At 42.2% G+C, this 27,571-nt stretch overlaps 2 protein-coding genes and 1 long non-coding RNA gene across 3 annotated transcripts; 2 read left to right on the top strand and 1 right to left on the bottom strand.

The window, feature by feature from the left end:
* Positions 1-70: 70 nt before the first annotated feature.
* scpep1 (serine carboxypeptidase 1) lies at positions 71-11,635 on the top strand. Its single transcript, XM_078270318.1, has 13 exons — positions 71-213; positions 446-576; positions 2,284-2,373; positions 3,149-3,304; positions 5,002-5,076; positions 5,635-5,707; positions 6,280-6,317; positions 6,404-6,532; positions 9,344-9,425; positions 9,533-9,646; positions 9,932-10,069; positions 10,668-10,831; positions 11,400-11,635. Exons 1-13 carry the CDS (start codon positions 153-155, stop codon positions 11,460-11,462), a joined length of 1,314 nt encoding a protein of 437 aa, XP_078126444.1. The 5' UTR covers positions 71-152; the 3' UTR covers positions 11,463-11,635.
* Positions 583-2,030, top strand: LOC144530669 (uncharacterized). Its single transcript, XR_013503139.1, has 2 exons — positions 583-857; positions 1,381-2,030. It is a non-coding gene; the product is annotated as an uncharacterized LOC144530669 (long non-coding RNA).
* engase (endo-beta-N-acetylglucosaminidase) lies at positions 10,889-26,875 on the bottom strand. The gene is made up of 14 exons (XM_078270309.1): positions 26,660-26,875; positions 21,934-22,013; positions 21,615-21,816; positions 20,350-20,498; positions 20,076-20,230; positions 19,454-19,602; positions 19,177-19,348; positions 18,887-18,993; positions 18,657-18,768; positions 16,530-16,753; positions 16,251-16,390; positions 15,363-15,456; positions 15,164-15,275; positions 10,889-14,438 (listed from the first exon to the last, which is right to left on the bottom strand). Exons 1-14 carry the CDS (start codon positions 26,734-26,736, stop codon positions 14,037-14,039), a joined length of 2,175 nt encoding a protein of 724 aa, XP_078126435.1. The 5' UTR covers positions 26,737-26,875; the 3' UTR covers positions 10,889-14,036.
* Positions 26,876-27,571: the final 696 nt, after the last annotated feature.

Here is a 27,571-nt window from a genome sequence, read left to right on the forward strand (position 1 = left end):
TAAGAAAAGAAATGAAAAAAAAAAAACAAAAAAAAAAAACATTACGCCGGTCAGCTGACCACTCGTGTGGTCATGTGATTTCTAGTAACAATAACTAAAGCTGTGCCGATCCAAACCGAGCCGTCTATCCGTCAAGAAGTCGCGGTGTAACAATGGGCCGGGCAGAATCAGCCTGCAGTTGGTTGTGTTTACTGGCTATCATCGTCAATAAAGGTATGATATATGTATGTAACATTAGTTCCTTTATTACAGGTGTAATGTGTTGTAGCATGACTACGTTACAGTCAGACATAACGAGCAATCAAAGCCTCGTGCCTTGACTCAGCTGGCTGCAAAACGAAAGTAACGTTGACTTCTTCTGTTAACTTATATATCTTATTACTTCAATACGGTGACTGAATAGGAAGGTATAACTGTGTATGTATTGTAATTGTATCCTACGCAGGACTCTCCAGTCCCCTGGCAGCTAAAGAAGCCTGGTCCTATGAGGAAGTGAGGGAGGGGGCCCACATGTTCTGGTGGCTGTACTTTGCTGACACTGACAGCCAGAACCGGCCTCTGGTTATGTGGCTGCAGGTAGGACATAGCTGTACATGACCAGGTCCACTCATTTCTGCTGACAACTTGAAGTCCACACCAATGTTTCTGCACTTTTCCAAAGCCTCCTGCTTTGTCTTAGGTTTATTTCCTTAACTTACAGGAAGCTCCAGGATTCCATTAATTAGATTATTATTATTATATATATATATTTTTTTTTTTGTTGTTGCAGTGACTGACACTGACCTTTTAGTCTGACAAGCCAGACCCACATCAAGATGTTGGACCCTGGCTGCATAATTACATTTGCCGCTGCTAGGGTGCGTCTAGATTTCTAGGCTACTGACCTTTTTATGAGTTTGCTATTATTCTTTGCAGTGAACCCTCTGTCTGCTTGTATTATTGTCAAAGTTACACCATTGTGGCAAAGTAGCTTAAAGAGGGCACCCCACTGATTTTTGCACTTCAAGATCAGTTCTTTAGTCATGGAAAGTACTAGTGAAAATCTCAAAATATCTATTATTATCTATTAAGTATCTCTGCTTGGGCTGAGCCCAAAGCCTTTGTTAGAAACTGGGCGCATAGAGTTTGACAGACGTGGGTATTTACCAGCCAGGGGGTGTAACAAAAGATGCTGTTAAGTTGCATTCTGGGACATGTATTTTCTTGGTGCCCATAGGGCGGTGGTCTTCACTATATCAGCCACACTGATGGGACAAAGTCAATAGGAGAGCCACTTTTACCGCAAAGCATCAGAAGTTACATCCAGTCATAAATAGCATGTCTGCTTATCAGTCTGTCATCCATGAACATACAATATGCAATTTTTTTTTTCTACATTAGCCATCGTCTATCTAACCATCCAAGAGCACATTTGGCGTTAAGAGCAGGAAAGGCCGCCCAAACTCCGCAGATGTTATGGACGCAAGGGCAGAGCAAGTTAAACTATCTTTTCTAGTCTGTTTCCATCTTGTATTGCTGCTGTTTTGGGTATGTTTTTAAATATGAATTATTTATAATACAGCAGACTTAGGGTTGTGTTATAGCCCTGCTTGTTTTTAATGTTTTATGAAATCTCTCTATTGACTGCATAATCATATCACCGTATTATTTACTGCCATGCGAGCATTAATTAAAGCTTGGCGAGCCGCAGGAGGCTGGCGAGCCGCGCAGTGAGTAACACTGCTATATGGTCTCTCATACTGTATATCATGTTCTGCTGCCTTGTCTGTCACAAGATCCCCCAACACTATGGAAGTGCGGCACTTAAACACTAACCGAAGCAAGTCTCTGCAAGTTGATTTCACATCATAGAATATGTAAATAAATGGCTGCATCAGAAATAATACGGTATGATGATAAATGGTTGTCAGTCACTCACTCACTCACTCACACAGCTTTTGTAGCAAAGCTTTTGGTAGCACACTCAGATGTTGCTCTGGTCTGTTTAAACAAGCTGGGTGACAGTTGGAAGGTAGCTGGTTTTTCAAAAAGCATTGGCGGTGTGACTGAGTAGCAGCAGCGTTGCTTCTATTTTCATCTGCAGAGGAGGAACTGGCTCATGAAGTAAGGCGTTTATAACTGTAGGCGCCAACCCTTTAAATCTGGGTAAAAAATTAGGATCGTCTTGTATTATTTCTCCAATAATACTTATAAATAATAGCTCATTAAATACATATATTACGTTTGCTGTATTAAATAGGTCTGTCTGCTGTTGGAGGATGATGAGGATGTTTGTGTCTTCAGGGTGGACCAGGAGGCTCAGGAAGTGGCTTTGGGAACTTTGAGGAGATTGGACCTTTGAACAAGAATCTGGAGCCCAGAAAGACGAGCTGGGTAAGACGGTTGCAAAGTAATCTGCCTTTTGTCCCCCCTGCTGTTTAGTGATCAGAAAACACTGCTTTGGAGCACTGCAGAGCTAAACATAGTTGAAAAGTTGTGACTGTGATTCACTTTGGTTGAGTCATTTCCTGCATTGGGTGTGTTGCAGCAGAGCTGGGTGATATGGAGAAAATCAAATATCCCAATATATTTGACCAAATATGTCGATATTGCGGCAATATTGTAGGGTTGACTATTGGTGCTTTCATAAAAATATTGACTCAATTAGATTTTTGATAAATAGTCATCAGTAATGTGGATATAATGACTAAGTGGGTAGAGGCAAAACATTGAAAGGCTAGAACAGTCTGTTAAATTCAGAAAAGTACATCACTTTACTGTAATGCAGCCTTTAAAACCAGGAAAAGACAACACTTGTGTCATATTACGATATCAAAAATGTAAGATGATATCTAGCTGCAAAAAAAAAAGATATTGATATATTGCCCAGCTCTATGTTACAGTCCTTTTGAATACACACCTTGCCACAGACTATTGCTTTTGTAACTTTCAGAATGGTATTGTGTAACAATGTTTTTAATGGAGGAAAACATGCAGGTTAACATAAGGGTTCAAGGACACTGAGGCACTCAGGAGGGTAAAGTTTAAAAAGCCTTTTATTATATTCTTGGCTAAATCGTTAAAACAAGGCAACGCGTTCCGGCCGTTAAGACCTTCATCAAGGCGAGTATAACATGCTGATATATTTTCTGTGTGTTGGCTCTTTCAGGTGCAGGCAGCCAGTGTGTTGTTTGTAGACAACCCTGTGGGCACTGGCTTCAGCTACACTGACAGGCCAGACGGCTATGCTACCGATGTGGCCACGGTGGCCTCAGACATGCTGGTGCTGCTCCAGCACTTCTTTAAAAAGAAGGCAGAGTTCCAGGTATGTCCGCTGGATGATGTATTATATTACTCTACTTTCTTTTATTGGCATTATCATCCGGGCTAACGCAGCTCAGGTGCTCGTGCCTAAAAGTGTAAACACATTCTTGCTAATTGAACTGCCATTTTGGGAGGGACATGAATTGGTGATTTTTTTTTTTTTTTATCATGTGCTGGCAGGGGGATTGGGAGACCTCAAACATCTATGTTAGGGTGACCAGACGTTTCCGGGGACAGTCCCCGGTTTCGGTGACCTGTCCCCGGTTTTCACTGTGACTGACCAACCCAAAATTGGAATGAAAGAAAACAAACATTGACCAAACGTATAGTCGCGCACCCTACACACGCAGGCTCAAGACAGCCAGAGCAGGGGCTGCTCAGAGCTCAGATGTTCTAGAATTCCCATTTTACGATGCTAAAATGATTGTTTATTTACATGGAGTCTGGTGGGTTTAGCCACAGACTTTTTTTTATGTTTTTAAAAAAGGATCTTGTTCTTTAACAGAGGTCGACCTCCTTAGAAATTCTTTCCATAATGTTGTCAGACACTAAGAATATTAATCTGGCAAAACGAGCACTTTTATGAACATAAATGCAAGCTGGACAATTGACGTCCTATTAACTTACACTGTAGCTTGTTTCGCCACTGCCGACTGCAGCGATCTCGTTTAATACTGGACCAATGTCAAAGGAAAATATTTCCTCAATAGTTTTAATTGTATCCGATACTCCATGAGCTGTTGCAGAAACAAGCCCAGCGTGAAGCAATAAAGCAAAAGCTGTCAGATAAATGTAGTGCAGTAAACATTACAACATTTCCCTCTGAGGTGTAGTGGAGTACAAGTATGAAGTAGCAGCAGGGGCGATTCTAGGATCAGACCTTTAGGGGGGCTCAGCCCCTAATGAGAATGTGACACGGATACAGTGCATGCAAAAGTGTTAATCTGCGCCATGAAATTACCAACATCTTCACAACGTTAGCCTACTGAGCTGAAAATGTCCCCCCCAGAAATCTGGTCACCTTAATTTATGTGGCCAATAATTTAATCCCAATTTGCAGTATCACTCATGATATATTGAGGTTTAAAAAAAAGTAAAAAATTAAAGCAAATTTAAAATAGTTTATCGTAATATTGTCTGATAGAGACCAATCAACAACAGCCTGGCTAGCCTGCTTTGTTTGCTAGCTATATATATATATATATATATATATATATATATATATATATATATATATATATATATATATATATATATATATATATATAATTATTTTATTTTATTTTTTAATTTAAAGTTTAAAATTGTAGTTAAAGGACAAACACCAGAGCAATGAAGAACATGACTAGCTGTGAACGTCCCTCACAGGAAGGATAAAGAACAAGTAGCTAAATAGTTTAAACAGTAAAGACGACATTCTTTAGATGTAACTGTGTCTAAAACAAACCTTTTTTTTTTTTTTTTTAAAGTGAATGCTGCATTTGATAGAAAACAGGAACATTCTGCACTTTAGTTATGGCTAACAAGTTAGCTAACTTGCCTAGCTAGCTTATCTCAGCCTGCTAGCCTAGTGTAGCTGGTAAGCCCTGTTTTCTTCTATAAATACAGCATCTTCTCAGTCTTAAGTGTAACGATTTCAGCCCTGGCTTTTTATTCTTTTACAAAATATTGTTATAATTATTATGTCATTGTTTGCAGAGCAACCCCTTCTACATCTTCTCCGAGTCGTACGGAGGGAAGATGGCAGCTGCTATCTCTTTGGAACTCACCAAGGTGAATGTTACTTCTCTTTTCAACTTCCCCTTCAGCTCCATGTTAGCTCACTGATATTGGAAAGTCCCCATGTCCTACAGCTGTCATATGACTGATGAGTCTGCAAAAAAAAAACCTGACCCGAAGAACAGTATGACTTTGTTGCAAGCCAGCAAGTTTTTTTTCTGGAATTGAAGTAATAAACTTTATTGTTGTGCTTTTATAAAAGTGTAATCATTTTTAGTTGTGTGTTAAAAGATTGAATTACTTGTTCTATAATTCCAGTCAACAGTATGGGCGTAGGGCTCCAGAAGCCAGCCGTTTATTACTTCAGAAACGATCACAAAATGTCCTCAGTAAATCCTGAATTTGCCACGGCAAGCCAATGACAATAACTGGATTGGGGCCTCTGATGGTTGCAATTGTAATTTGGATGTCCATGCTTCCTATTGAAAGAGTTGTAAAGACATTGGCGAATATTGTGTCTCCCTCAGAACAAACTACATTTTCTCATTGAGATATTCAGAGGTCAACGCCATATAAAATAACTCTGTGTGTTTGTGTCTCTTGTCTGTCCAGGCCATAGCACAAGGGAAAGTGAAATGCAACTTTGCTGGTGTGGCACTTGGGGACTCTTGGATTTCCCCACTAGGTCAGTATCAGTCAGTCCAACATCGCAACCTTTGTACATGCTCATCAGAAACAACCCCACTGGAATGCTGCACATCACAGCAACATTCCATTTGGCAAGGCATTCAAACTTTTTAGCAATACGTATGTCAGCAGAGCATCTGCACGAGTAAAAGTTACTGCAGCGCTCCGTAGTCTTCAGTAGAAATCCTTCCTCCTACTGTAAAGCAGTTCCTTAGATGTATTCAGTGGACTTGGACATGTAGGAAAATAACAGCTGCTTTTTGCTGAAGAATGGGAAGTAATCAATCTATGCATACTTTTATCACACTTCTCATTGAGAAGTACTGTATACTGCGTAGCCTGTAGAAATTTCGGGTATTTTGGGGGCTGGGTCGACTTCACAACAGATTTCTGTCTGTAGACGGTTCTGTGGCAATCAAAAGAGGTCAAATTTTAAACATTAACCTGAGGAAGGTAAGGACTTTTTATTGTAGTTATTACTTAGCCAATAGCCAATCACAGATCGATAGGAAGAACGTTGGATACATTCCACTAGACTGATAATCGATAAGACTTGTGCTTCATCCGCAGACTCTGTCATGACTTGGGGACCGTACCTCTACACTACTGTAAGGCAAACGTTTTATATTACAAATGTGTGTGCTGAAGCTGGTGTGTTGAGTTTCCATCTGACCGTGGCTCCTTTGCTGTGCAGTCGCTGCTGGATGATTACGGCCTGGCTGACGTCAGCAGTGCAGCGGAGGCGGTGAAGCAAGCTGTGGAGCAGCAGCAGTTTGAGAAAGCCACAGAGCTGTGGTCTGTGGCTGAGACGGTGGTGGAGCAGGTTGGTACAACACGGGAGGATCCACAGGGTCACTTTCTGTTAGTCTCGCTTTGCCAGACCTTCCTCCACAGCGTTGTGGAGGAGGGTCTGGCTAGTCCACATAGCATTCCGGGATGGGAGAAAAACTTGCTCTGGTTTATTGGCATTTCTTTAAACCAGGGGTCTTCAAAATTTTTTAAGCCAAGAACCCCTTAAAGGAACACGCCGACTTATTGGGACTTTAGCTTATTCACCGTATCCCCCAGAGTTAGATAAGTCCATACGTACCCTTCTCATCTCCGTACGTGTCGTAACTCTGTCTGACGCCCCCACTGCTAGCCTAGCTTAGCACAGATCCTGGAGGTAACCGGCTCCATCTAGCCTACTGCTCCCAATAAGCAGTGTTGGGAAGGATACTTTCAAAACGTATTCCATTACTCAATACATGCCCAAAAATGTAATTTGTACGTTACTCAATCTGAGTAACGTATTCTGAATACTTGGATCACTTCCACATTAAATTGCATTTTATAAGTGTAGGAATGCGGTCATCACATATAGCTTACTAAACAGGCCTATGTTGGTGTGTTCTTCTGTTCCAACTGGCTGAATGTGTACCTGAACAAGCAGATAGATTTTTGTATTTGTAGTCCCGAACTGCATACTGCAAAAATCTAACTAACTAATTCTCAGAAGGCGAAGCACTGCTATTTCTGCTACTTGGGCGAAGTGATTTGCTCGCAGCACCTGAGAAGCTCCGTGGTGAGGAGCAGAGTTCGCCTGGAGTTCGCTCAGTTTTGGAGTAATATCACTCCGCCCAAGTAGCAGAAGTAGCAGCGCTTCGCCTTCTGAGAATATAGTTCCCAGTTTGTATACGGTTAGAAGATGGCTGTGTCTCATGTGACCTTGTTATTTGTACACGCTATGACTATACAAATCACAACATGTAAATGGGGAAAATGTTATTTTGTCACTTATTGGGAGCAGTAGGCTAGATGGAGCCGGTTACCTCCAGGAGATGAGAAGGGTATGTATGGACTTGTCCAACTCTGGGGGTTACGGTGAATAAGCTAAAGTCCCAACAAGTCGGCGTCCCAATAAGTCTCTCTTTCAGTTTTAACTGAGAGAGAGATGGAGCAGGGACCCCCTACTACATATATTGTATAAAATGAAGTTGCATATTAAACTGGGCCTACAATAATGTGTATGGCGACTTAAAGCCTTTTTATACCTTTTTTTTTTTTTGCATAGAATACTAAGCTATTAAAATATGAATTTTTGGCATGATTTTATAAATCATCTTTTAATGTTACACATAAATGCGGCACAGTGAATCCTTAAGCCTGTTTTATGCTTCTGCATCAACTCCACGCCGTCGCTCCTACGGCATCGTGACCCTTTCGGAGTTCTGAGTCGGGGTTGCATCGCGGTGCAGTTCACCGCCATAACGCTAAGGGGTGATAAGTCTGAGGTTATTTGCGAGGTGTCTGCCAGCCAGTTTATGTTAGCAAGCAAACTGCCCACAGAGTACTTTTTGCTGGCGAAGTGCTAATTTCAAAACGTTACTGACATATAGACACTTGTAACCCTTGTAACCGTCATTGTAACCAAAATATGTCTGAGTTTATTTGCAAAGCTTATGTCAGTGAACTAGCATGTTGCTACTCCCCACAGTAGGCTGCTTGAAACACCGACTATCAACACACAGGACCAGTTGACCAATCACAGTCCTTGTGGTCTGCGTCGTGTCGACATGTCGAGCTACGGCGGAGGGCTCGGAGGGGGGTTTGCAGCGACGCAGAGGGCTCTGCGGGGGTACGCCGTCGATTCGACGCAGAAGCATAAATCAGCCTTTAGGATAAACTATATATTTGTGTGTGTCTTAGTGACTACCTTACATATAGGCCAGTAAGCCTATCATCAGTGGGGATTTATATTTGCTAAAAAAATATGTTTGCTTCATGTTGAGACATTTTCATTTTTGAAAAAACTTTCAAAAATTGACAATTATTTGGAGGCCTCCCTGCAGTGACTCTGAGAACCCCCTAGGGGTCCCCTGTTGAAGATCTGTCTTAAACCAATCCCAATCATCATGGCTAAGCTCCGCACGGAGCAACGGTGCCGCTGCAGAAATTGTCTCAGGAAGGAACTTGTTTTGGTGGAACGTGTGTACGTTCAAAAGTAGTTTTAGTCGTGCAACAGAAAACTCAGATTGGACAGATAGTCTAGCTAGCTGTCTGGATTTACCCTGCAGAGATCTGAGGAGCAGTTAACCATAGTCCTCACAAATCCACCGGAGTTTAGAACGTCAACACAAAGAGAGAGGAAGGGGACGGACATCCGGCCGAAATGACATGCATCCGGCGGAAATTCCTGCTACAACAGAGCAATCCCGGAAGTGGAACTTCGTGGATATAGACTACTCTCTCGTATACAGGGAGCTTATCATCTCCTGGCTTTAGCATCATATTTACTGTACAAACATGAGAGTGAAAATAAATCCCTTTTTTAGTAATTATTTGATTTATTTTTGTGACTATTTGGCCTGTATTTATTCACACCAAATATAGACTCTTGGTTTAAAAACTTCCTGTATGGTTTTTTAAAAGCTCCTCATAATTCTGTTATTTTAACAAAAAATGTTACACACACTCGTGTGTGTGTGTGACTTCTTACAATGGAATTTCAAATAAATATCGTGACATGTGTTAACAGATTGCGCTGTTTGTAATTTTCTCCATATTGCATTTATGATTTCCTTGCTGCACACCTTCATTACAGCCCAGTGTGTATCATGTGGTTCAATGTGGCCTGCTTTTCCTTTCATGTCAGAACACCAATGGAGTGAACTTCTACAACATCCTGACCCAGGATTCGGATGAGAAACTCACCTCTGTAGCAGGAGACTTCATCGGTAAGACGTGCACTCGGTAATAACCGCTCATTGGGTTTGGTGAAATGGAATGGTTCATTACATGACTCTAAATGTGAAAGCTTTAACCAGTGTTCTTTCTCCTCCAGCTCTGCAGACACATCGCCATATTCGACCCCTCCACAGCCAATCACTGAGTGAGCTGATGAATGGACCAATCAGGAAGAAACTGGGCATCATCCCCCAAAATGTCACATGGGGAGGTACATTTATCTCCACATTTGTGTCCCTTCAGTTTTAGTTTGACAGACATTCTTAAGACTATCCTCTTGGCTCACCTGGGGCTCGGTCCATGTCGCAGCGGCCGCAGGTTGGGTTCCGACGTGCGCCCCTTTGCTGCATGTTCCCCACCTCTCTCTCCAACTTTCCTGTCTTAATCTGTCCTATCAATAAAGGCAATAAAAGCCAAAAAAATCTTTAAAAAAAACTAAACCATTTCCTTACCTATACAAATGTTTGATATGGTTCTCCCTCTCCTGTGTGTCCAGGCCAGGCAGATAACGTGTTCAGCTACATGGCGGGAGACTTCATGAGGCCTGTGGTGGATATAGTGGACCAGCTGCTGATCGCTGGAGTCAACGTCACCATCTACAATGGACAGCTGGATCTCATAGTGGACACCATGGGTACCTTACTCAGTGCATTACCTTCTGTTCATCTCTATCAGCAGTGGTGTAAACCCATCCACATATTTAAAGGTCCCATATTGTAAAAAGTGAGATTTCCATGTCTTTTTAATTATTATTATAAAGCAGGTCGAGGTGCTGTATAAATACACGTTTCTCTCCCATCCCGGAATGCTGTGTGGACTAGCCAGACCTTCCTCCGCAGCGTTGTGGAGGAAGGTCTGGCAATGCGAGACTACAACTATACTATAAATGGGTATAAAGTGGTGTTACAGTCAGTCCCTGGCTACAATGACTGTGCAGGGACTACGGAGCGCAGATGCGAAAGGCTGACCAATCGGAGCAGACTGGGCTTTTTCGGGAGCGGGGCTTAAAGAGACAGGCGCTAAAACGGAGCGTTTCAGACACAGGGTGAATACAGGTATATTCAGATGGACAGTATGAGGAAAAATAATGTGTTTTTGTAACATTAGGGCGTGTAAACATGTTCTAGTAGAAACCCCAAATACAAGTATGAACCTGATAATGAGCACGATATGGGACCTTTAATTCCTTTGGGAAAGAGCTGTGTCACATGGATCTCTACTTTCTGTCACAGGTCAGGAGCTGTGGGTGAAGAAGCTGAAGTGGGAGGGGCTACCTGGGTTTAACAAGCTGAGGTGGACCCCCCTGGATGACCCCATCTCCCCAGGCGTCACTGGCGCTTTCTGCAAGACTTATAAGAACTTCTCCTTCTATTGGATCCTCAAAGCCGGACACATGGTAAGACTCTGGCTAAAATGACGTATTTCACACAGGAACGGTCGTCCTGTTGGTGTGTACGTTCAATTCAATTTTATTTATAGCATCAAATCATAACAGAAGTTATCTCAGGACACTTGAGTTAATTTCACAGTCAAAAAACAAACTTGGGGCATGTTGTAGCTAATCAGTTTGACAGAACATGTGTACGTTCAAAAGTTGTTTTTAGCCGTGCAACCGAAAACTCCGATTGGACAGATAGTCTAGCTAGCTGTCTGGATTTAACCTGCAGAGATCTGAGGAGCAGTTAACAAAAAAAAAAATTCCAACACATCCGGCCGCAAAGAAGGACAAAATTTCCGGCAGCAACTGATAAATCGCAGAAGTGGAAGGTCGTGGGTATAGATCGTTAGATGACAAACATTTGGAGACACAGCGACGCAGTAAATCAATGTAGTAATGAGAGTGCAAATTATTAGAAAACTGAGGACTTTAAACCCTAAAACATGAGGAAAAAGTAATATTAGTTATACAAACGGCAAAAGAATGTGAGTAGAATTTCAACCGTCTTCTTTTCCTGTTGTCCCAGATTCCCTCAGACCAGGGGCCGATGGCCTTGCAGATGTTGAAGATGATCACCCAGCAGGATTGAGCCATCCACTCTGTCACCAAAAGGAATGGCTCTGACAATCACAATGATCACCGGAACCGTTTTTTTTATATTCCCCTCTCTGCTAAACCAAATGAAGCATCTCAGTGCTCTGATTACAGCAATGATCTGTGTAACTTTCAGCAATAACAATAAAGACTTTTCTTTTTTTAGTACATGCTGCTGTGGCTTCGTCTCCACTACAGTATCAAAGTGTTCAAAGATGCTTGTCGTTATTCTTACAATATATCTGAGAAGCCTTTTTTGTTTTCCTTTTTTATTCTTGAATGAAAGTAGTCTAAAAAGCCAAATCTATAACAACGTGCATGGACAAATGTTTTACATCATTTTTCACGGGGACATTGTTTTTGTTCCACTCATGGTGTGGCTTGTTTTGTCACTATATGAATCGCCTTTATGGTCTGCAAGAGTTGAGGTTGACACTTTATTTGATTATCAACGGCTATACAGAAGCTCTTTGAGGCCGGGCTGTTCAGCATGCTAACGTGCAGTGTTCAGCAGGTATACCAGGGTTTCTGCGGGGTCTAAAGTCTGGGCTGAAGTATTGTGTTCTACGTCCTAAATAATTTTAAACGGGTCTTAATTTTCCTACGTCCATGTAACACTACCTCTAATGCTCATTGAAATTTTTTTTTTAGTTTTTTTATTCCATAGGGTTGTAGTTCTTTCACTCGTCCCAAATATAATTCATTGTATATGTAGAGATTATTAGTAGCTTTTATTCAATTTGAATACATTTATTTACTTTGCAAGTACGTTCAATGTCATGACAGGTCTTAAATTTCATTCATAAAAGGTCTTAAATTTGACTTGGTAAAACCGGCAGAAACCCTGTATGTTTGCCATCTTCTAGTTTAACATGTTAGCATGCGGACATTTGGTACTTGACAGCATACGCAATGTGATGTCATTAGTTCTGCAGGTATTTGGTATTTACGGAAGAGGATTAGGGCCACACGTCAAAAAATTGACTTCTGAGTTTAAAGTCAGAATTCTGAGAATAAGTCTGAATTTTGACTTTTTCTTCGATTCTTATTCTGACTTTAATAATTCTGACTTTAAACTCAATACATTTTTTCACATGTGGCCCTAATCCTCTACCGTAGGTAATAAAACTAAAGAATTGGACATGTCAATGACCTCATGGTGGCGTTAACGTTTCCTTGTTGAGTGATCCAAAACTGTTTAGCCACACTAGCGGTATTGCTCTAGGACAGGGGTCTTCAACGCTTTAAGGCAAGGACCCCTTAACTGAGAGCGATGGAGCAGGGACCCCCACTACATATATTGTAGAAAATTGAGTTGTATATATATATATATATATATATCTCTATCTATCTATCTATCTATCTATCTCTATCTATCTATAGCTCCATTTTTTTTTACAAATAGCCTGAATTATATTTGCTAATATGTTGGCTTCATGATAAGACATTTTCATTTTTGAAAAATATGTCCAATCATTTGGTGGTCCCCAGGCCCCCTGCAGTAACTCTGAGGACCCCCCCTGTTGAAGATCTCTGCTGTAGGAAAAGCAATTCCTATTAGTCGCCCCCCCCCCCCACTTTAGTTGAGACTGTAATTGTAATACAACTTGTAATTACTTGAGCGATGCCGTTACTCTTCATCTAGTGCCATCATCGGCTCAACTTATTATTTTCTCGAATATAAGCACAAACCTGCACATCCCCCATCAGCCTCAGTGTACTGTATGTTTAAAGCTATTTAGCACATGCTAGCATGCTAAACTAAGATGGTGGACATGGAAAACAATATACGTGCTAAACATTGTGTTTGTGAGCATGCTGATGTTAGCATTTAGCTCAGTGCAGCCTGACAGAGCTGCTAGCATGGCTGTAGACGTGTTAAGGCCCAGATATACTAGCTTTTTAACAATGCGTATGTGTAGACAGCGGCGCGAACGGCATTGTTTACATACTTGCCTGCGTACTTTGCGTGTCCCTGGAGGATTAAACGTACACTATATCCACTAGAGGGCAGATCAGGTCCATATCGTCCCCAGCCGACACCGGAAGGTATTCCTTGGCCGCGGTGTGGAACAGCTGTTGACCTGCCTGTCAGACGATATGCTGGCCCACATTCATGTGCTGAATTGCATCTTATGGACGCGTAGCGTTAATTTCTAAAGACGTGCACAACCTATGCTCCAAAAGAACGCAGGATGCGCGTGGCAGCCATCTTACGTACGCGAACGCGTAAACGCAAGTATATATGGGCCTTTACAGTTCATCCTGTGGCGAACTTGAGTCCGTACCAAATTTTGTGCCAGCCAATTGGCATTTGGATAAGTGAAAACTCAGCAGGTGGTGTTAGATGAAAAAGATCAATCTTCTGGGGACCCAGAATATCTGTACTGAGACATTTTGTCTTCTGAGCCAAAAAACTAATTGGATGTTATTAAAGTGCTCCTTTTAACATGTGCATGATTCATCATAAAAGCAGAATGTGGCTGCCATAAATAGGGTCACCTGGTTAAATGGCAGTATCATTCACTAAAGAGTCAAGGAGAAGCGGCCCGATAACAGTTATGTCGAGTCATTGCGTTGAGTCCTCTGTGTAGCTGAGGCTTCTTCTTCCCCAGTGGCTCTGCGGGACCGGGAAGCCCTTCCTGATCACTGGCTCCACCACCAGCTCCAGCAGGCTGGGTGCTTCCGGCACCACCAGCTCCGTTACTCTGAAAATATTCGAATACGCCCGGCCCACCAGAACCAGCTCACCCGGGGGGATTCGGGGGTCGGGTCCTCTGAGCCGTCGCCAGTACACCCGGAAGTGGCGCACGAGATGGGTGGGGTAGTCCCAGCGCAGAGTGGCGTTTAGGTGCAGGCGGAGGGAGGTGGACTCTGGCGAGGTCCCGGCAGCACGCAGCCACACCACGTCGTAGATGCACATGCCCTGAACCAGCTCAGGGGGGACCTGCAGACTGGCTACATCCAAGAGCTACGGGAGACAGAGAACGATTATGTTAAAGTAGTTTTACATTTATACGTAGAAAAAGGCTACATTTCGTGTGGAAAAATGAAGTGCCTTTGGTGCTGAAAATTTGCATTTGAAACATTTCAGTTTCAATAGTTTAAGTCAGAGATCTTCAACAGGTGGTCCGGGACCCCAAGGGGGCCCTCAGAGTTACTGTAGGTGGGCCACCAAATTATAGCTATTAACTAATTGTTGCCATGATTTTATAAATCATGTTTTAATGTTAAACATACAGTACAGAGTGAATCCTTAGGATGAACTGGATCTGTGGATGGCTATCTTAGTGACTACCCTACCTATTGGCCAGTTAGCCAATATCATTAATGGGTTGTTTTTTTTTACAAATAGGCTGATTTATATTTGCTAATAATATGTTGGATTCATATTAAGACACTTTCATTTTTGAAAAAACTTTCAAAAAATTAACAATAATTTTGGGGCCCACTTACGGGCCCTGGACCCCCTGTTGAGGATCTCTGGTAATACTAGTACCGTGCGTATAGTGTATAATATGCATAGTATTTGTAATCTGTAGTAATGCATAAAAAAGTGACTCAAACCGATTCATCAACTATCAAAATAGTTGCCGATTAATCGACTATCAAAATAGTTGCCGATTAATCTTATAAGTGACAACTAATAGATTCATCTTTGCGGCTCTAATTGAGAACACACTGAAGATGTCTCACCATGATTTCTCCCACCCGGCAGCTGAAAGCTGTGTCCTGAGGCTGTCCATTCCGCTGGATGTTGAGACAAACTTCTCTCAGATCACAGCCACGAAGCTCCAGCTGGGAACACCTGCCCACAGTGGCATGAAGGGAACAGACAGACTTTTACAATGAAATCCATTAACTTGGCTGTTATTAAGCTGTTAGAGTGCCTTACCCGACAGTCCAGCCATCTGGACTCAGGTTGCCACACAGCTGAGTGAAAAGGCTCAACATCTGGAGCCTGTCATCCAGTGCCACGGGAGACACAACTGCAGAAACACATACACTTAAATGCTTGGCAATATACAAAATCAAAACACAAATTTGAAGAACACCTGGAAGAATGGAGTCTGCTGAGTATCGACTAATCTTGGGAGTGTGACATACCTGAGACTGAAAAGAGAAATACACTGGACCACATGCAGGAACATTTCATCCTTAACCTCTCTAACTTTTTTTCCCTTGAGGTTTCCTTGTACGAGTGTTCCGAGTCCAATTCATGGACTCTCTTAACTGTAAATCGCTTGTTCCAAAGTCTTAAATCTAAAGGGGACCGTGCTATTGCCATCAGGGCCCCTAGACTTTGGAACGACCTGCCGAGGAGAGAAGGCCCGCGGAATCAGTGGACTCTTTTAAGTCACTTTCTCGAAACCCATTTTTATAGACTTGCTTTCATGTGATGTTATCACTTTTTATATACTCTTTTTATTGTTTCTTTTGATCTCTATATCTTTTATTGCTACTGATCTTTATTCTATTTTATTGCTTGATATTTGTATGCTTATTATGTCTTCTCATTACTCTCTTTATTCTCAGTACTATGTTCTCTACTTGTTTTTTATGTACCCAGTTTTGTCTTGCAAATGTTTGGCCCCACGTTTTAGCTGGCTGTTATTTTATTGACCTCTTTTGCCTTGCTTGTCTGTCAAAGCACTTTGTAAACTCTGTTTTTAAAAAGGTGCTATATAAATACAGTTATTATTATTAATTATTATAAAATGATTATAGCTGGCTGGGGTAGGATAAGCGGGTATGAACACTGGATGGATTGTGTGAAACTCACGTTTGACATCCTGGACGTTGTGTGTGCAAAGACTGGCGTCTGTTGTCTTCAGCTCCAGGGAAACTTTGATCCCAGTCGAGGGCTTGTAGATGAGGGTCACCAGAGTCTTGGATGCCAGGGGTACATGGAGGGAGAAGATCCTGAGAGATACAGAGTGCCGTGCATGTACTGTGAGACATGTGTTTGGGCAGATAGTGGTGGCAAGATCACTTTTAAACCCAACATGAAAATAAAGCAAGGGTGAAGAAGAAACACACACACACACACACACACACACACCTGGCACAAACTGGAGACGTGTGAGTGGCGGGGATGAGTCCGTCCAGCAGCAGTGAGCAGCCGCCGTTCCAGGCGTCCTCGGGGCATCCGCGGCTGCTCAGCCAGCCCTGGCCCTCCAGCGAGCCCTGGCCCTCCAGCGAGCCCTGGCCCTCCAGCTCCGTATGGTAGTACAAGGGTTGGATCTCCTGGGCCGTCAGGTTGAACCAGCTCCTGTTCGCCTCACGCTGCGCACACACACAAAACAAGACTGCAGTCTAGACATGGGCCGGTATACGATTCTGACGGTATGATAACCTTTGTGTAGAAGGAATTATGTCTAAAATAAGGCCCTAAGGCCTGTCAAATATGACTCCAATTTATTCATTCTTCTTTGATTGGACTTAAGTTTACCAGAACACAAGGACCAATCTGAGACGAAGAGTTCAGTTAAGCAAATTTTACTGAGTCCAGCATAAAAGTTACACACAATTGTGGGTTCACAAAACAGAGACTAAGTTTCCCTAGAAACAGACATCATGTCAGAGCTGGTCCACCAAGTTGTTCTCCGAATTATGAACCCTCCTCTATTGCACCAAGGTCGGGACCTTGTGGTGCAACTTCCTCGTGTGTTCTGTAACTTTAACTAGCTTTCCTGTGTTTTCTGCTTATCTGTTTGGCACACAATGCACTCTTATGCCATAAAGGCTTAAACTATTTTTAAAGGCTCAAGCTTAACCTTCTATGATCAGAGACATTTCCTTGAGCCACTTCCTCAATGACTGCACACAGCTTCTTTTGCAACGTGCACAAAGATAACTTTAACTGCCAATATTCTACAGTTGAACGCCCTGTTGTGTGCGCAGCAAGGGCTCTGCCTTTTTAATACCACAACTTTACATACACCTCGCTGCTGATTGGGTAACACCTCTGACACACCCACCAAACGAGAGAAAACAAGCCTCAAAGCCCGTTGCACACCGTCTCACGCTGCCATTTTAACCCGGAAACCGTAACGAAACGGTCAACAACGTTTTGAAGTTGAACGTGCCCCTGGTGAATTGTAGCGCTACAATGTAAACAGGAAACAGAGCTCATGTTCTCCACCTCCATCTCTATCATTTTTTTTAAAAATAGAGCAAAACCAAAATCCAGCTTTGGCCGTAGCCCTGGATGTATTACTGAGTTATAACAATACATACATGGCCAAAGTCAAGTATGACAATATTCTGCACTTTGCATATTTATTTATTACTTTGTATCACCTCCTACTGTGCAATTTGCAATTTCTATTCATACCTTACCCATCTGTATGTCTGTATTTATATATTTTTATTATTATTTATTTTATTACTCTGTTTATAATTAATTATTATACTTTTTGTATGTTTTTCCTATGTCTATTCTTTGTGTATTTGTCTTATTCTGATGTGTGTGGATTTTTTTTGAGCTGCTGTAAAAAGTGTGGGATTATTAAAGTCTAGCTTATCGTATTTTAATTGCTGGCAGTGTTTTTAAATGTATTCAAAGATGGCGTTCAAAGTGTCAGCCAGTGTTTTATACATCATTAAATGCAGCATTCTGGTTGTTTTTTTTAGACGAGGGTTGAGGTAACAGCGGTCACATTGTGAGAATCTGATCCTAAATTCCTGATTCTGTCAGAATTTTGACGGCGGCTGTATTTTGGTCATCGCAGTGGCCCATAATTTGATAAACAGAATAATGCTTAATATAATAAATATCATCATCATGTGCACATGACACCAGGCTGCTACAAGATAACCACACAGAGAAGTTGAATGAATCCTTTTTTTTTGTTGGTCTTTTTCTTATGAAACAAAAGTGCCGGTTCATATTTGATTCCGTAAATGCATTACGGTGCAGACACTGTGGCGTCACGTCAATAATGATATTTTTTAACTTAATTTACCTTAACTGAACAGCTTCAGAGTCATTGGAATGGTTATATGACTTTTTTTTAGAAGAGTTGAATGGTGGTCGTCTCGCTCCCCCCTAGCGCCTGTGAAGCTGTAGGGGGAGCTCTATAGAGAAACCTGCCAGCAAAAAGCCAGCAAAAAGCCAGAAAACAGCGAAGAAATGGCCAAAACTGCATAGCAGCCCCTTTAACACAGCATCCAGCTCCTTCAGTACCTGTCCTCTCCAGTAGATAGCCTTCCCAAAGCCCTGGCAGAAGGAGGAGACGAAGGGGAGGGGAGAGGCTGGCCGATGGATATACAGGTAGTCTGACAGAAGAGCCCAGAAGCTGCACACAGGACAGGGCTCTGTTTCAAAAACAACCCTCACGTGCACTTTTCTTCTGCCTTCCGAGTCAAAGGTTAATGTGTGTATTTATGTCAGTGTTAGTACTCCGTCGGTCTTACTTGTCCTGATTCTTGCGGAATTGGGTCTTATCGCTGTGGGTCTCGTACACCCAGCCTGGAGCAAAGATGGCTGCAGAGAAGTTGTGCTTCCGAATGACTTCCAGCGCCTGTCGACCCCCACACACACACACACACGCACACAGATTTAAGGTAAAAGGCAATAAAAACATGACGTTAGGAAATGATATCATGAATGGCCACTACCAGCATAAAACTCAAATATTCATTTTACTTAAGTAGAGGATCTGAATACTTCTTCCACCACAGCCATAATAATACACAGTGTGTACCTTATTTGTTTCCAACATTCCTCCCACCACCTTGCCTCGGGCGAACACGTCCACCCCGATGTATACGTCAGCCTGGCGGCCCTGGACCCCGCTGTAGTCCTGCATCCACTCCAGGTTCTGCTCTGTCCAGTTGTAGTTGGTGAAGAAGCCATCACAAGCATCGAAAAACATCCTGTTACGGAGAGATTGAGATCAAGTGTTGGATAGGTATTTGTGTTGCTAGAAACATCTTGGTTTGTCTAAATGGACATGATGTTACCCATTTTCATGTCTCTACCTGTTGGACTCGTTGAGTTCATTTTGCCATGTTAGCTGTCCGTTCTCGATCACGCTGTCGTACCACAGGACCAGGCTGCCAGACACTCGCTCGTGCATCTGGTCTGTGAGATAGCGCAGGAACAAAGGTGTGTTCTTCACCGCGACCTTCTGCAAGCAGAGGGCAGCACACACACACACACACACACACACACACACACACACACACACACACACACACACACACACACACACACACACACACACACACACACACACACACACACACGACGTGACGTGCTTCAGTCAGCATGGCAAAGGCCAAGATGTGTAATGATTCATATGAATCATCAGTAAACACAATTATTGTATGTTTAATTGTTGCTTTTTCATTACTGATGCTTTGTGACTTATCGTATGTTTATTACTGATATACTGTATGGAAGGTGAACTTTAGTCTCTTGAAAGGCGCCATTAAATAAAATATTATTTTTATTACTTGGTAAGTTTAACTTTTAACTTACCACACTCATCATTTTGATTTAGAAAGTCAAAAACATAACTAAGTATATTATTGTATGACATACCTTATGGGCACACTGTGACTGTAATGTCTAGGCATATTGTGGTGAAGTCGGACTCACACTGAGGGGGTTCTCTATGTTAATGAGCCAGCCGTCGAAGCCGTAACAGTAGCTGATCTGGACCAGTTTATCAGCCACGGCCCGGTACGACTCCTCCTCTTTCAGGAAGGCCTCGCACACTGCGGCGCCGTCCGTCCACTCTGTGATGAACGTCCCTAAAAAAAAAAAAAAAACACAAGGAGATTGTATGCATGAAGACAGGAAGCCTGATTTAGACAGGACTGAAGTTCTATTTCTAATTATGATACCCCATATCTACCCCCTTTTCACTCACCCAGAACAACGACTCCATGTTTGTGTGCAGCATTGGTCCACACAGCAGGAGGAATTGTCACCATTTTGTGTGTGAAGTAGTTGAAGATATCAATGTACTGCCAGTGGTAGAAGGCATATGGCGCCTCCGCATTTGTCCCCTGGGCAAACCTTAACAACGAAGGGAGAGATATATGTGAGTAATGAATGAGAATGATGGTAGCTTAACTATAGAACTCTTAACGCTGAATCAGGGAAGTGAAGAAACGCCATGTGTGACTTTACTGTGAGGTGTGTTTTGTGTTGTGGCTTTTAGGGAGCTGTTAGCCCCGGGCTAAGGGAGATGCAGCTGCTGGCGCGGTCGGCACCTTTGTTGTCCTCTCTCAACGTGTAGCCGCGCGCAGCAGTGCGTTACGTATTTGGTGTTACGTAGGTAGGTTATACAGTAGGATACGCATGGAGGGGAATAACATTCAGCTCATCAGATGTTTCCTAAAATAAATAAAGAATAAAGAGTGTTCACAAGTCCCGCATCTTGAGTCTTTTGAGGACGAGTCTCAAGTCAAGTCTGAAGTCACTGTGTGTGCGACTTAAATGCGACTTGAGTCCGAGCCTCAAACTCGAGTCCCCATCTCTGCCACGTACTTCGGACCACGAAATGTACACTACCTAAAGTCGATGTAGCACCAGCTCACTGTGAACCATAGGCGTAATTTATGGGGGTGGTGAGGGGGGTTACAACAACCCCCCCCAATAATCCAAACTGGGGCTTTTTTTGTTCATTTTTAAGGTTTTTGTCACGTTTTCAATGTTTTTGTTGCTATTTCCAACATTTTTGCATTTAGATTTTTCAGATTTATTTCCAATAATTTTTTTTGGACAATTTTGTCGATGTTTTTTCTGCCTTTTTCTAGGTTTTTGGGACAATTTTGGACTTTTTTTTTTTTTTTAAGATTATTTTTTGGGGGTTTTCCGCCTTTATTTTGATAGGACAGCTAGGTGAGAAAGGGGAGAGAGAGGGGGAAGACATGCAGGAAATCGTCACAGGTCGGATTCTAACCCTGGACCTCTGCGTCGAGGCATAAACCTCTCAGTATATGTGCGCCTGCTCTACCCACTGACCAACCCGGCCGCCTTTTTAGAGTTTTTTTCCGAAGTTTTTGTCGCTTTTCCCGACATTTGTCACTTCTGTCAAGGTATTTATTTTTTTCGATATATTTTATATGTTTTTGTCGCTGTTTCAAGTTTTTTAATTGAAACAGCGCATATATATATATGCACCCATACCGGTCATCTAGGTAGCCGCCCATCATGTCATGAGACACCAAGGTCCGATGTAGACAACTGGCCAGAGGAGGCTCCCGAGGTGCTAGAGGGACTGCTGCCACGTTAAAGGGGTTTGCCTCGCTTCGTTTCCACGACAACAGCTCCTCCAAAGTTTGAAGGCCACAGCTGATTGGTTCGGTGGTGTCGGCGTCGTAATGTTCGGCTGAGAGGGAGAGGAAATGAGATATCCTGTGCTTTGATCTCCACACACCAAGACGTGAACTGCAGCTCAGATTGTTTCAGACTGAACAGGTGAACTACTGGTAACAAGTCCACTCACCTGGTAGCGGTGAGGGCAGATAATTGACGTCTTCATGGACACTGCTCGAACCCATTGGTTGATCCAAACAAGACTCCAACCTGGTGAAAGTGCAAAGTGGTAAGGTGAGACTGAGCCCAAGGGTATAGGTTTTGTTTCAACATTGTTTCAACATTGGTTTTTTTTTTAGGGATCATGTACATCTCAACGACGAATCTGTTGGAGAATGAGACCTGGTTAAAGCCAGAAGTTTAAATCTACATAACTATATCTGTATTGTTTCTCTCATTCCTGTTTTGTTCTTTAAAGCTTTAGTGCGTAACGTTTTGATAATAAAGAACGTCCGTTACATTCAAGCCATTGCCAAATGAGTTGCTACAAAGCTAATTAAGACTATCAGCTCCGCACAACTCTCTCTGGATTTCTCAGTGTGACTGTGTTCAGAAGATTGTGGCGTCCGGCGACTTTCGCGCGCAGAAACTCGAGTGAAGATAATTACCCTATTCTGAAGAGTCCATCGTGTTTTTTTGATCCTCCTTAGCTGCTAGCAACTGCATCAAGGAGGGTTGGGGGCGTGTGCGCGATCACGGAAGGCTTGTATCATGTGGATGCAACAACAGTGGTGTTGTCATTACTTAGAATTCCTCATGGGGGGGCGACAGAAACTACGCACTATAGCTTTAAAGCTTTCTTCCATGACCGTTCCATTTACCTCAAACTATTCACTAGTCTGCAAAGACAATTAACCCCTTTAAATGCCTGCTGTACTTTAATGTGCACTGAAATAAAGTAAATTACACTCAACTAATGTGTTTTCATAAATAAGCAGCTAAGGAGCTCGATTATGGAAAAGAAATTACGATTATTGAACACAATTGACTTTTAGAAACGTAGCATTTGTTCAATTTGAATAACAGTGTAACCGTTGAACAAATCAACAGTGAAAACACATTACAAAGTGCAAAATAATAGTTTTCATCGATTACGTTGTTTTTGTCATCGTTAGGAGCCGGAATCGAAATCATGATCAAACGTTGATTAATTACAAAGCCCTTCTAAGAGCCACTCCACTGATTTTGACACATCGACGTCAGTTTACTGTACTCGTTACAGAGAGTACTAATCAGTCTGTGAACACTTGTGTCTTGTCACAATGTCTTGTGTGTCTCTGGAAGAGGTTTGTCAAGTCTACAGTATTGTGATCAGTGGAGAGTTCACATTTAGAACAAAAAGCCTGTGTTAAGTGGAGTGGAGATGTGGCTATTAAGCATCAAGCAAGTAAGTAAAAGTAGGGATGCACCGATCCGACTTTTTCAGTCCCGATACCGATGCCTGGGCTTTGTGTATCTGTCGATACCGATCCGATACCGTTGATGAATTAACAATACACTGTATACCTTCCACCTTATACCTTCCTTCCACCATGTGGAAGAGACTAAAGGCACCAGACTTTCCTAACTAAACATTACTTTCCTAACCAAGACAAAATAACATATATGTAATGTATTGAATTCTTATTTATTTGTACACTCTCTTCCAGCATGCGACACAAGTGCGACGGAGGAATCTGAGACGATAAAGTTCAGGCAATGATCTTTATCCAAGTCCAGCAATTAAGTTTACAGAACATATGTGAGTTCACAATGAGACTACAGTATGTATCATACTCTTACAGTATGTAAGAGCTTTGGTCCACGAAGCCTCTCCAAAATTGTGACCCCGTTTTCCTGACCTATCCCTCGACTTTATCTTCTTCGTCGATGGCGTCATCCTGTCTCGTCTCCGGGCTCGTCTTCTTCAGCTATCTCACGCCCACACATACCAGTTGTTACTCTTTGTGGTTTAACTGTAGCTTCCTCTTTCTTGCTTTTCGTAAACCTTGAACACGCGTGTATCAACCTAACGGCTTATCTCCTGTTCTGTCCATTTCTCTGTCTGAAACTAAACAGGTTCTAACATACGATCACATTTCTAAACTATACTAAACTGCATTCAAGGCTTTAAACTAACACTTTCTGTGCTACTAAGTCATTCTTCCATGTGCAAAGGACGCAAGTGTGCTCCCTCTGGATGACTGTAACCATCTTTCTCATAGTATGAGTTAGGGCTGGGACCATATGCTTTTGTCCCGATCCATGGGTGCAAAAACAAAAACAAAAGTTGAATAATACACTTCTAGAGACAATATATCATGAGACATTTCTAAAAACGAATGGTTTTCTAAGGAGAAAGCACATCACACGTCAGTCAGTCAGTCTGACATTTATTTCGTTTGTAAAGAAGAACATAACGTGGCATTTTCTGCTTTCGCTCTGTTTAGCAGGAAACGGGTATGATGTAGTCGCATTCGGCGGTACCGTATAAACACTACAATATTTAGAATCACGATTCTAGTGAAAAGAATCGGTTCTAAAATCTTCACACACAAAACAAATCACGATACATATGATTTTCGATTCCCCCCCCCCACCCCTAGTATGCGTGCAACTCTGCAATGAGCATATCATATTAAACTTCCTACTTTAGAAATAAAAGAGCACATGTATACAATGAAAATATCTCTACACCTGTCAGTGTTTTCCTTTTAGATATGATGTTTCTGGATGAAATACTACTGCTGCATTAATGTGCGTGTTGCATTGTACTGCTGTTACTATAGAGATAGGTCTGGCAATGCGAGACTATAGGCTACTGCTGTAAATGTTGGGTAGTTTAATCTACAGCAATGCATCATATTCCATAACATCATCATATGTTTGTAGCGTCGTAACCCTGGTCCAAAAACCAGTCAGTAAACAAACAAAAAAATAAGTTGCTGGATATTGGCAGGCCACTCTAAAATGTGCAGTTTTACTGTATTGGGGGGATCCGGCGGGGTCCGAAAACCAGTCAGTAAAAAAAAAAAAAAAGTTGCAGGCCTCTCTAAAATGTGCAGTTTTATCACACAGCACAATGCCAAACATGTTTTGAGGGAGTGTGCAATTGGCATGCTGACTGCAGGAATGTCCACCAGAGCTGTTGCCCGTGAACTGAATGTTCATTTCTCTACCATAAGCCGTCTCCAAAGGCGTTTCAGAGAATTTGGCAGTACATCCAACTGGCCTCACAACCGCAGACCACGTATAACCAGCCCAGGACCTCAATATCCAGCATCTTCACCTCCAACATCGTCTGAGATCAGCCACCCGGACAGCTGCTGCAACAATCAGTTTGCATAACCAAAGAATTTCTGCACAAACTGTCAGAAACCATTTCAGGGAAGCTCATCTGCATGCTCGTCGTCCTCATCGGGGTCTCGACCTGACTGCAGTTCCGTCGTCGTAACCGACTTGAGTGGGCAAATGCTCACATTCGATGGCGTCTGGCACTTTGGAGAGGTGTTCTCTTCACGGATGAATCCCGGTTTACACTGTATAGAGCAGATGGCAGTGAGAGGTTTGCTGATGTCAACGTTGTGGATCGATTGGCCCATGGTGGCGGTGGGGTTATGGTATGGGCAGGCGTACGTTATGGACAACGAACACAGGTGCATTTTATTGATGGCATTTTGAATGCTGAGATACCGTGACGAGATCCTGAGGCTCATTGTTGTGCCATTCATCCACGACTATCACCTCATGTTGCAGCATGATAATGCACGGCCCCATGTTGCAAGGATCTGTACACAATTCCTGGAAGCTGAAAACATCCCAGTTCTTGCATGGCCAGCATACTCACCGGACATGTCACCCATTGAGCATGTTTGGGATGCTCTGGATCGGCGTATACGACAGCGTGTTCCAGGTCCTGCCAATATCCAGCAACTTCTTTTTTTCTTGTTTACTGACTGGTAAAACTGCACATTTTAGAGTGGCCTTTTATTGTGGCCAGCTGTCTAATCAGCATCTTGATATGCCACGCCTGTGAGGTGGATGGATTTTCTCAGCAGAGGAGAAGTGCTAACTAACACAGATTTAGACAGATTTGAGAGAAATAGTTCTTTTGTGTACATAGAAAAAGTCTTAGATCTTTGAGTTCAGCTCATAAAAATGGGGGCAAAAACAAAAGTGTTGCATTTATAATTTTGAGTGTATATATATATAAAAATGCTTAAACTCCACATAATTTGGGCACATTGTTATTACCATATCTGTGTCTAAAACATTGGAAAAACTGGAGTAGAAAAATCAAAGACAATCCTTGCTAAAGAAGTCCACTGAGGACCAACTACAATTATTAGATCGGAGTCATTTAATCAAGTTATTTAGTAAGTTTTGATGCTCAAATCAACTTTACATTTATTCAGGTTAGGTGCTGCCCAAAACGGCTTGGGTGCTGCTCACCTAAACCTTATAATGGCTTCATTCTTCAGTTTATCACAAACATTCAACAGCAACACATCTGGAGATACGAAGTATTCACTGGACGGAAAGGGGATGAAAAACTGTCATCTGAAAAGTGGCTAAAGCTGTCAGACAACTGTAGTGGATTAATATAGTACAATATGTACCTCTGAGGGGTAGTGGAGTACAAGTATAAAGTAGCAGAACAAGGAAATTCTCTAGTAAAGCAGTACCTCAAATGTGTACGTGTAGCCTACTTCACGTGTACAGTCCGCCACTCCTATTTCATGTTACAACTCTCAAATGTAACCAGTCGTAATAAACAGTGAGTTAAGTCACTAACTAGCCGCCGTCCTCCTGTAAACGGTAAACATGTGACACCATATGTGAAAGTAACGGAGTAGGCTAACGTTACAGTAAGTTACCGGCTGGGATCACTGGTGTCCCTCTGACGATCCGTTGCCTCCTCATTTGGCTTGTTTCCATCCACAGACAAAGACATTTCAATGATTATTATTTTATTTTTTATTTTTTTTAAATATATATGAAACACAGAATCTTTGGTTTAGCTGAGACGAGACCACCGAAAAAGAAACTGTTTTAAGAAGGCGGAAACACCTTGGGGTCGGAAGTGTTTAGCGTTGTTGCTACAAAAGTAAAACACTTCCGTACCCAATCCTTCAGAATAAAAGCGTAATTTCCAAAAAAAAATTCACATTCTAAAACTTAAAATGACAACAACAACAAAAAAAAAAGTAGCATGTCAGATACGTTGTTAGGCTACCTTATGTAAAAGGGCGTACTTCAATACTTAGCCTACACTTTAACTTAAATAACCTTATCGTGTTCCCTTTTATGTTAAATATCGCACAACTGCCACAATACACAGAGTCAACTTTAATAAAGCCAGCGAATTTGTTTATTTTAGAGGAATCCGTGCAGTAAGCTGCTTCCATAAGCATCCTGAGGTCAGCTGGACAAAGGAAACACTCTTTTGTTGTTGTGCAGGCCCAGACTCCTTTACTTCGAAGAGATGAGTCCCGAGCAGGAAACCAAAGGAACAACAACATATGAGGAAGGCCAATATGGCGGCCGTAAATAATACGTCCTCGCATAATGCTGTATGCGTGATATGTAGGCTTCAAGTTGAAAAATAAACAACAGAGTTGACACTCTTGGCTTGACAAGGATTTTTTTTTTAAGTTATAAGTTTAGAACGTATTAAATAGGATACTGTAGACGTTTAAATGACACAGTGAGGTGTATAGGCTATAGCCTAGGCTAAATGTTGCATCTTTAATATAGACATATAACACATGGTATAGGCTAATATAAGG

The sequence above is a fragment of the Sander vitreus genome, chromosome 15 (assembly GCF_031162955.1).
Source record: "Sander vitreus isolate 19-12246 chromosome 15, sanVit1, whole genome shotgun sequence".
Lineage (NCBI taxonomy): Eukaryota > Metazoa > Chordata > Actinopteri > Perciformes > Percidae > Sander > Sander vitreus.

What these genes read in the sequence shown, in the direction of transcription:
- scpep1 (XM_078270318.1), top strand. Translation starts at nt 153, where the DNA reads ATGGGCCGGGCAGAATCAGCCTGCAGTTGGTTGTGTTTACTGGCTATC. An exon ending in AGCCCAGAAAGACGAGCTGG is followed by an intron (nt 2,374 to 3,148) that starts GTAAGACGGTTG and finishes TGGCTCTTTCAG; the next exon opens with GTGCAGGCAGCCAGTGTGTT. An exon ending in TCCTCAAAGCCGGACACATG is followed by an intron (nt 10,832 to 11,399) that starts GTAAGACTCTGG and finishes CTGTTGTCCCAG; the next exon opens with ATTCCCTCAGACCAGGGGCC.
- engase (XM_078270309.1), bottom strand. Translation starts at nt 26,736, where the DNA reads ATGTCTTTGTCTGTGGATGGAAACAAGCCAAATGAGGAGGCAACGGAT. An exon ending in GAACTCAACGAGTCCAACAG is followed by an intron (nt 19,349 to 19,453) that starts GTAGAGACATGA and finishes TCTCCGTAACAG; the next exon opens with GATGTTTTTCGATGCTTGTG. An exon ending in TTCCGCAAGAATCAGGACAA is followed by an intron (nt 18,769 to 18,886) that starts GTAAGACCGACG and finishes TCCTGTGTGCAG; the next exon opens with CTTCTGGGCTCTTCTGTCAG.